Raw genomic sequence first — 10,648 nt, forward strand, 5'->3', positions numbered from 1 at the left:
GGGTGGCTCAGTTGGTTAAGCGACTGCCTTCGGCTCAGGTCATGGTCCTGGAGTCCCGGGATCGAGTCCCACATCGGGGTCCCTGCTCGGCAGGGAGTCTGCTTCTCCTTCTGACCCTCTCATGCTCTCTCTGTCTCATTCTCTCTCAAATAAATAAATAAAATCTTTAAAAAATAAAATAAAATAAAATAATTTTAGCCTGGGTGCAGGTCCTTATCAGGCCATGCAGGGCTGCTAAAATCCAGAAAGAAGCCCACAGCCTATCAGGCATGAGAAAGCAAAGGACAAGTTCAGGTTGAACTGAACAACTGGAAAATGAAAGGGAAGGATTTTGGAGAACAGAGAGTTATAGAAAGGGAACTGCACATCTTGACTCTACTCAAGTGTCTAGCTAACCTCTGAATGATGGATGTGCTGGATAGATTCTAAGCAGCTCAGTTAAGGCTAAAATAACTGGAATGAGATTGCAGAGTTTGGAGTTTGAGTTCAGCCATGAAACAAAATATTTGTACTCTTCAATGGAACATAAGAGAATCCAGAGACTCTACAATATATTATTCAAAATGTCCAGAATACAATCCAAATTTATTAGATATGAAAAAGCAGGAAATTGTAGCCCATACTTAAGATAAAAGGCAATCAATGGAGATCAAGTTTGATATGGCCCAAGTTTGGAACTAGCAGACACAGATTTTAAGCATCAATTAAAACTATGCTCAAAGGTATAGAAGAAAATATAAGGAATAAGGCAATGGCATCTGGCACACGTTTGTGTTTACACACTCTATTCTTCATATAAAATAGCAGTATTTATAAAAGCAGTGATGACAGAAAGTAGCTCAATTATGCACACTAAGGAGCATTGAATACAAATTTAGTTTGTAGGACATTCATTCATAATAAACAACCATTTAAAATGTACCTTGCTGGGTGCTAGAAGGGCAATGAAAAATTAGATGTTGTTCTTCTATTCACAGACCTTAGAGTTGACTTGAACCTAAACAACAATATTATAAGGCCAAAAAATAATGCATTTCATTAAAACAGTACTTAAAAGCAGTCTGGGGCACCTGGGTGGCTCAGTCGTTAAGTGTCTGCCTTCGGCTCAGGTCATGATCCCAGGGTCCTGGGATCGAGTCCCACATCGGGCTCCCTGCTCGGCAGGAAGCCTGCTTCTCGCTCCCCCACTCCCCCTGCTTGTGTTCCTGCTCTCGCTATCTCTCTGTCAAATAAATAAATAAAATCTTTAAAAAAAAAGACCACAAAAAAAAAAAAAAAAGCAGCCTGAGGTCTCCGCTATTAGTGGAGGAGAAGATCTAAAGGAAGGCTTTAAGGAGTGACAGATGACATGGACCTTAAAAGACCTTAAAATTTTTATTTGTGGGCATGATGGGACAGGGGTGAGCATCCAGCTGTACACAGTGAAGAAAGGTCTGCATATAATGAGATGAAGTAGCCACCTTTGGCTGGAGGGTTTAGTTTGTGACAATGTTGGTGGGATCTAACATATGATAATGTAGGTGGGCTCAGATTGCAAAATGCTGGGCCAGATAGTTAGACATGATTCTAAAAACAATAAGGAACCAATTAAAAAGAAAAGATACAAAAGCCCAACATCATTCCCTTCAAAAATTACAAACCCAAAAAGGATTTCCATTATTTATTGTTTATGATTCTCACAATCACCTGTAAAAAAAAAGCAAATGGAATAGCTCATATAATTTTAGTGTAGGTCTCTTTAGTCTGTTGAGGATTAAGTTACCAGATGATAGATTTGAGCAAGAAAAGGATTAAGAAATGTGCTATGAAATTACTTAACATTTTGGTTACAAGATATATATGAGAGTTTATGGTTTCATAAAATATTTCACTGTACTACTTAAAAGAGTCCACTATTCCTTTGGGTAGGGGTGAGGCAAATTGAATTCCATCTTTACGAATTAAAACTCATGCATAAAATACAAATTATGATTAAATTATATGTTTCTAAGTTTGCAGAAATAAGCAAATACTTCTTTCCTAAGGCTCTTTTGTGGCCTTTTCTGATGAGGAAATTCAGGAGATTCTGTTGTCAGCTTATTATCAGGCAGTTATGAAATCACATTGAAAATTTTAAAATATTGACAATAAAGGCAAGGCATGAAAAAATACCTTGAAGACTAATAATAAATAAGAAAATAAATCCTTTGGGCGCCTGGGTGGCTCAGTTGGTTGGGCGACTGCCTTTGGCTCAGGTCATGATCCTGGAGTCCCTGGATCGAGTCCCGCATCCGGCTCCCTGCTCAGCGGGGAGTCTGCTTCTCCCTCTGCCCCTCCCCCCTCTCATGTGCTCTCTCTCATTCTCTCTCTCTCGAATAAATAAATAAAATCTTTAAAAAAAAAAAGAAAATAAATCCTTTGTGAGTAATGTGTTTTTATAATATCTCAGTAGCTTCAAGTACTGAAACATTAACTGGGAGAATTTTAGGTTTTTGTATTGTCAGAATATAACAACACCAGATTATCTCAGAACAGGAAGGACAATAGAATTTTATTTCTTTGTACTCATAATGCTTATTGTATCCTTCACATTACAGCTAATGACTTTAAGAAAAAGAGCATAGCTACATGGTCTTGGATATATTTTGTTGCTTACAAGCAAATTATGCGATATTTATTTGACTTTAAAAAGCTAATGTAGCATCCATTTATTTTTTTCCTATATTTGTTTTGTGGCGTGGAGTGGTGGCATCTGGTTAATCTATATTAATATGCACATAAGTATTCCCTATATTCTACAATTTCATAAAGTGCATTTGTTTAGAAAACTTCCTTCAATGGCCTTATGTAATATTCTGTGAAAACAAAGCTCATACCAGATATAAGTCACTGTCTTTGAGATAAAGTTGTCCAAAAGCATTTACCTTTGTTTTGTTTTGTTTTGTTTTGCTTTGGGTTTTCTGATAGTCACTTTGTGTTCTATAACTCTGAGATTTTTGCAACTCTCCATGGTCTCTCTTCTAGCAATCATTTACACCTAAATTCCCTGAGAGACAAGCTCAAACTTCTCTCTCCCTTTGTTGAACCATCTCCTTAGGTTCCATTTAATATGATTAATTGCTCTAAAAACCATACAAAAAATAGGACTTATAGTTAAAACCTGACCCCAATTCATGATCAATATAAAGAAATGTCATATAGGCATCATTGAACTCAACAAGTTGCTTTCTTCCTTGTTGCTACTGTTTACTTTAAAATTTTATTCAAGAGCACAATTTCTAACAACAGTCCTTAATAGTGTATGCCTAATCTGTTACTTAGTTTTCACATTAATTTATAAGCTCAAACAAATAAGAATAACATAGAGAATGTTGCCAACACAATTTTTTTTTTTTTACAATCTGACCAGTGATTAAATACAGACTATTTGATGCTTTATCTATCTGCTATTCCTTTTACACTGATTGAGAAAGTCTTGGAACACCCACAGTTTTGGACTTCCATGATCAAACATTAGACAATGCCAGTCTAACTCCTTGAAGTTCTTAGGTGAAGAAACCAATAAATACTTCCCATTTTCTTCTTTTCACATACTCCAGATGCAGCGTGTTTTTAAAACAGTGTCAGGTCTATCCCTCTCTGATTTATATCTGTGAGTTGAATCAAACTGTAATTGGCCTACAGCTGCACATATAAAATAATCTGTTACACAAGCATCTCACTTTTCCCTGCACGGAAACATCAGTCCAGGACCTCATCTTCTAATGGATGTAAGGGATTTGAATTGGTGCCTCAGTTTACTCATCAACATCTCCCTGAAGTGATCTCCCAAAAGGAAATAGAAGACAGGGTTGATGGTACTGTTCAGAAAGGCCAAAGGCCTAGTCAAAATGTAGAAGAAGTTGATGGCTGCCTGAGTGCATTGGTATTCCTTCCACTTCTCCAGGCGTGAAGCGATCCTCACGTTCCGCATGATGTGGTAGGGAGTAAAAAGCACAGAGAAGATCACAACGGCCATGATGACTAAGGTGAGAGGCTTTTCAAGGGGCAAAGCAGTACCAAGCTGCCTGCTCCTCTGCTTTAGGAAAAGAGCAATCTTGAAATAAAAGAAGCACATCACCAAAAGGGGAATGAGGAATCCCAAGAAGGTTAGGCATATGCTATAAATGAGGCTGCTTTGGGCGTTCCCAGAACTTGCATAATCAATACAGTTGGTGCCATTGGCAGCTAAATTAGGATTTATAAGAGAAAGTATGGGCAGTAGCTCTAAGGTTACTAAAACCCAAATAGCCAAAGAGATTAAAACAGCAAACTCCTTCTTTTGTAGAAAGTGTTCCCGGAAAGGATACTTCATGAGCAGGTATCGATCAATGCTGATAAAAGTGAGAAAAAGAATGCTGGTATAGAGATTGGCATGAAGCACATATCGGTTGCTTATACAGAGCATGTCCCCATATATCCACTTTCCATGAGAATAACTTCTAATCAGCATGGGAAGTGTGCACAAAAAAGCCAAGTCGGAGATAGAGAGGTTAAAGAGATAAACGTTACTGCTATTCCAGTTCTTCAGACAGAAGAGGTAGCCAAAAACAACAGCGCTATTCCCAAGGACTCCCACAACAAACTCGATCCCATAAAAAATGGAAAGGTAGTACTTTTCCAGAGCAGCCTCTGCTGCCAGCCAATTTGGGCAAGTTGTGTTCCACGCCTACAGAAGAAAAAGAGAAGGTTAAAACACTAGACTATGACTAAAGACAAAACTGCACAGAACATAATAATAATAATTAAAAAAAAACTCTTGTTTTTTTTAAACTCTTAAAGCTTGAACTATAAAAAGTTGATTATATTAGGAAGGAGTGCATATACATACACATTCATATACAGGTATGTCACTAATATATTACTTTAACAAATATTTATTGAATACCTTTGAACTATATGCTATGCACTGGGGATAACAGCACCAAGTCAAAGTTCCCAATCTCAAACAATTTATACTTTCTTGGCTAGAACCAGGAAACAAATAAATGCATGTCACGTAATGGTAAAAAAGATCTCAAACATAAAGGAAAGCACATGCAAAGGCCCGGAGGTGGAAACACACATAGAGGACTTGACAAATAGCAAAGAGGCCAAGAAATGGTGCAATGAAATAAGTGGAGCATCTAATTCTTTCTTCTGTCTCCAGGTGTTCAACCAAGTCTGCTGAGTTAGATTTAATTGAACACAACCTGGGAGAGGACACAGGGATTCTTATCACTCCCTTCTTGCTATTTTAATAGATTCTATTTTATTTCCATATTGTCAAAGAATTATGGTTATTTTACTAAATTTGAATATAATTCCAGTTTTAAAACATGATTTTTTAAAATTTAAATATGAGCCTTAAAATCTTAGTAATGATAATGAGAGTGGCCACAATTTGCTGAAAGCTTATAGTATATCTAAGCAACATCCTTGGAGTCAGCTGTAGCTTATCTCCAATAACAAATAAGCTACCAAGTCTTGTTTGCCTGTGGTGTCTGGCTATTTCTCAAGTCTGTCCCCTTCATGACCATTCCAGTCCAGGCCACCATGATCTTTATCTTAGACTGTATTTTATCTTCTATGGTCTCCTCACATCTTCTCAGGCTCCCTTTCAATCTCCCTTCAACCTGAAAGCCAGACAATCTTGAAAACTACAACCAAAATCCGGATCATATTAACTCTCCTCAGCCAAAACACTTAAATGACCTTCCACTGTCTAGGTAATGAAGTCCGAATCCTTAATGAGTACTTAAGGCATGCAGGATTTGGCTCCTGTAGGCCACTTCAGCCTCACCTAGCATGACTCTCCTCCTTGCTCTTCTTCCTATTCGTTGAATGCACAGAGAACTTTCCCAATGCTCAGTTCACTGAATCCTTTCTCACTGACTTTTTCCCCCTGTGACCCTTACCCCATCACGTACACTGCCCTTATGTCTGCACTCCTTTCAGACTTCAGTTTAAGTGTGGGTTTCCCAAGACAGACTCTCTGACCCACCATTTTATGTATATTTTATGTTCTCCTCGTAAACTAAGTTTCTTTGAATTTCTTGCAACTTTATCTTATCCATGTTTATCTTCTACATCTGGCATAGTGACTGCCAGATAGGAGATGGTCTGTAAACGCTTGTTGCATGGAGATGGAGACAAACATTTGACTGTTTGGAAAACAGTCTTATAAATATTTCCTCTAAGGTCAGATAAACCCATTGCTCTATGTCACTGTAAATCTGACACTGTACATAATATGACTAAGATTCAAAATGGGCAATTGTAGTAGTTAGGTAGCTTTGTTTAGACACACATTTGTCAAAGGTAAAATTACATATATATCTTCAGGATCAATTTTTTTAATTAAGGTTAATTTAAAAATTAGGAATTTATATCTGAAATTAATAAATATCAGAAAGTCTAGGATATGTACCAAGGTATGAGTTTTATCACTAGGGATGAGACACCAGATAATATTTAATGTGTCCTTTTTCCTTTCAGTTTATTTGGATTTTCTATTTGTTTCCCCAAATCACCATGTGTTGGGTATATTGAGATTTCTAGAAATATAGCAAAAAGTTTAATGGTCTTAAATAGGCTTTTTTTATAGATCAATGGTAATTTTTCACTGTTATTTTTATCTCTCTCCCCCACTGCTTTCAGTTCTAAGATTTCCGGAAGCACTCTCTTCCTTGCCTTCTGTGATATGGCAATCTCCTTACAGTCCTCCTTTCTCTCTTTGTAGGCTATTTGCCCAAGCTTTAAATGCTGGAGCTCCTCAGAGCTCAGATCATTATTTTGGGATTGCTCAAAACGCAAGTGCACAAACTCAGTGGAATAGTAAGACAATAGAAAGCTTCCTTAAGACTCATTTCTTTCATTTTGAATTTCCTGTTTTTCTAGTCCTCACTCTTATTTTTCTGATGATGCAGTTCTTAAGTGCTCTGACTTATGTCAGTAGCTTCTGTGCAGCAGGAAGGTTTGACTGCCATGGCAGGAAAAGAGAGCCATGAAGACATGTGTAACTCCATCTGCCAGGTTCCCAATAACTACCACTCGGGCAAGTCAGGGGCCATGCTGAAGACATGCAGAAGTCTTCTGCTTTGAGCTGTCCACTGGGACTGGAGATTCAGGGAGGTAATAGGGGTAGAGAATACCAGAACTGGAATAAGGAAAATGAATGGCTAGTCGCCTTTGTCCTGCTTCTCAGGTTGCTTTAACCTTTTTTTTTTAAAAAAAAGTATGTTATTCTGTAACACTCACTAAGAAGATACAAGTAGGCAAAAAGAAGAAATGAAAGTTGTCTGTAAACCAACTACTCCTAATACTTGGATATACTCTTATAGTTTAATATTTATTTGAATTTATTTTTTACAAATAATGAGATCATGCTCTTTATGATATTTTATAATCTGCTTTTTGATAAGTTTATTTTATTCTTAAAATAATCGTCTTAAGTCCTTAATATTAATAAACTGTGGTTTATAAATGTCAGGCTGTCATATTTGCCGGCCAATTTCAACCTCACCAAGACCCATAATTTTCTGGGTATTAGAGTCCAAATTAGATGATGTTTGCAGTTGAGTGTGGTTTTTAGTGTGGCCGTTACAATTCTACAAATTGATGAGATAAGCTGATCCTTTAAGGGAATTCCTCAATTGAAGGGAAATTCCTCATGAAAAATTAATACTCTCTCTTCCATTTTCTAGTGGTTGTATTTTTAATTTCTAGGAAACAGAAATCATGATAAATAGGTTATAGCAGTGTTGGATGAGTTATTTTTAACTGTTTTTTTAGCTATCGTAATTAAAGTGAAATATTTAATTATATATCCAAACATATATCTAAACCGGTTGAATTATTAAATTACAAGCAATATTCAATTTACTCACATAAGCAGATCAGTAGTATGCATTTTTAATTTGGAATAATGTTTCTTTCACTGTTGTTCTATTCAGCCCTTTAAAAATGTATAGTTTTGAAGCTTAAATTTATAAATACGTTTGATAGCTTATTAGCTTTTAAATTGTTTTTTCTTATAATTATCACAATTAAACAAAGATCATTTGTGCATTTTAATCCTTGACTGATTCTTTAAGGCAAATTTACATGGCAATATGAGTATTTTTTTTAGCTAATTGCTATTTTCATTAATAAACAATTTGAATGAACAAATATATATTCATACAGAAAAGTACAATCATTTAATATTGATAACTTCATTTTTAATATATTTCCTGAATTTACATTATAAGTCAAGGTATTTAAAAAGTGATAGCAAGGTATCAAATTATATGTTTATGAATTAAAAAAAAACTCACCAATTATAAAAAGTTCTGGAAGGTATTAGCAATGTTTTTGCAATTTCTCATTTTTCCTTAGTGAATTATACTCTTGAACAATTGTAATTTTTACAAACATAACGGTAATTTTTACAAACATAAATGCTAAATCTAATTTTTAGAATGCCTTGAGATTCCCTCTCACATATTTTTTTCTAAACATTTAAATTTTTTTCTGTAAGTAGTTACATTTAAATAAACCTGATTACTCTTTTTGTTGAAATATGTTACCAATACGTTGTCACATTTAGCAAATGTGATAAACCTCTTTAAGTAAAATAAATTTAGTATTTGGCAATTACAAAAGACATTACATTTAATAAAAAATAAATATAGGAGAAAAAATTATGACTTCCCTTCAGTTTCTTTTGTTGTTCTACATGTTATGAATGACAGTTTAGACAGTTAATTTGCCCATTACTTAAAACCTTAACTGCTCATAGGCCACTTTTAAAAGAAACCCCTAATGGGAAGCCCGGCATTACTTTGTATACCTGGGTGACATGAGTTGCATTATAACTTACCATTCCGTTGGAAGGCCGTGATCCCTTGACAGAAATTATTTGCCAGCAACTTGATACAGCTTCTAACCCAATGCTGTGCCCCTGGATGTAGTGAAGTCTAATTTGCATATCATGCAGAGAGGATTAATAATTTATTCAGTCAAACTTCCAAGTACAGTTCAAGGGGAACTTCCCGTGAAGTCAAGACACAAACAAATTACACATTTCACAAATAGAGTTTGTAAAGACTACTGTTGAAATCATTCACTGTCAAAACAACAGAGAAGCATTCATTATTTTCATGTTGATTTGCATATTTAAAGTTAGCATAGTTTATATTGGAAATACAATTGCTTCTGCTTTTTTCTGCTTTTGCCTTATTTTTCAAATTTGACAATTGTAGTGAATTCTACATTGGGCATATAACTAAGCAGCTGTTATCAACAATTTTGAGGGAGCTGTAAAACAAATTCTGAAAGCAAATCTGGGTATATGCTCTGTCCGTGTTCCAGCAAAAGGGACACTAGAGCTTCAGGTAGTTCCCATTTTATTTTCTGTGATTAAAATCAAGAGACACATAAAAAAGACACATCACATGGCTAGGAATTAGGGAGAGAGGTGGTGTCTAAGCAAGATAACCTCAGTACATGGCAATTCATTACATCCCAATCAATGCCTGGCAGAGCACCTGAGAGCACATCACCACGATTTCAGACAGGAAGCACACCTGGCTTTTTCTGAGGATTGTATCAGATTCATATTCAAGTAAACACTCGGTCAGCTTGATTTGAAGCATTGGGTTTATGCTGAGAAAGTCCCTTGTTGTGCAGGCAGTAGTCATTTCATTTGAATGCTGTAAAGTTGAATGTTGAGTTAGCAGTGACAGGCAGAAGCTCCAAGAGAAACTCTGTATTACAGCCCGTTCTTCTAGCCAAACATTTCCCCTTCTCCAATATATGAGAGTCCAAAACTTAGAAACTTGAAAAAATATATTTTATATATATGCACATATGTATTACATACTTAAGAGTATACACATGCATGAAATATAAATGTATTTATATGTGAAATGCATGTGTATTTATGTCAAACAATGTCTCGTCAATTGCTGGGTTCTTATGATATTCTAGGTATTGCACTAAGCACCTTTGTGTACTGAATGCTTACAAAAACTCTCCAAGGTTGCTATTTTTAAAAATTTTCCATTTTATGGATGAAAACACAGAGGCTCAGAGAGGTTAATTACAGATCACAGAATCTGTAAGAAGAGAGACCTGAGTCTAAACCTATATATTATATATTTTGATTCTAAAACCACCTGCTCTGATTCTTGATTGCCTACAAAAATGAATGACAATATCTTTAATGTACACCACAGATTGAATCAAAGTTCGAGAATTAATGAAAACCATTTTTCAGAAATGCAGCTATTTTCTACCTTTAAAAGGAAAAAAAGACTAAAAACATCATTTTTGTCTGTAATTTTGAAAGGGCAAAAAGCAAAGAATTTGGATGACCAGTGCCAGGCTTATTAATTTAAACATAAGTTAATATGGCTTGCCTCCAGACAACCAAGGCATATGAATGTATTTCATAAGTTCCTGCACCATTCTGATGAAAGCCAAGGGCTATTCCCTTTGTGGGGTGGTATAAGTTCCCCAGAACTTCCTCTTTCATCTCTCCACATCCTGACTCTGGACTTCTAAGATGAAAAGTGGTCTCTACTTCTCCTTTCTCATAATACAAGTGATCCGACTTGTGGCCTGGTCGCCTTACTTCCCTCCCATGTCTTACTTCACTGCAGATCCC

General features: G+C 35.8%; 1 protein-coding gene across 1 annotated transcript; it reads right to left on the reverse strand.

Annotated features, from left to right (window-relative positions):
* Positions 1–3,733: 3,733 nt before the first annotated feature.
* Positions 3,734–4,696, reverse strand: SUCNR1 (succinate receptor 1; the record flags this gene model as incomplete). Its single annotated transcript, XM_021685955.1, is given in 1 exon segment — positions 3,734–4,696. A coding segment is annotated over 1 exon segment (963 nt), but the record flags the coding sequence as incomplete, so codon positions are not given.
* Between the last annotated feature and the right edge of the window lie 5,952 nt (positions 4,697–10,648).

Source organism: Neomonachus schauinslandi, chromosome 1 (assembly GCF_002201575.2).
Source record: "Neomonachus schauinslandi chromosome 1, ASM220157v2, whole genome shotgun sequence".
NCBI classification, from domain to species: domain Eukaryota; kingdom Metazoa; phylum Chordata; class Mammalia; order Carnivora; family Phocidae; genus Neomonachus; species Neomonachus schauinslandi.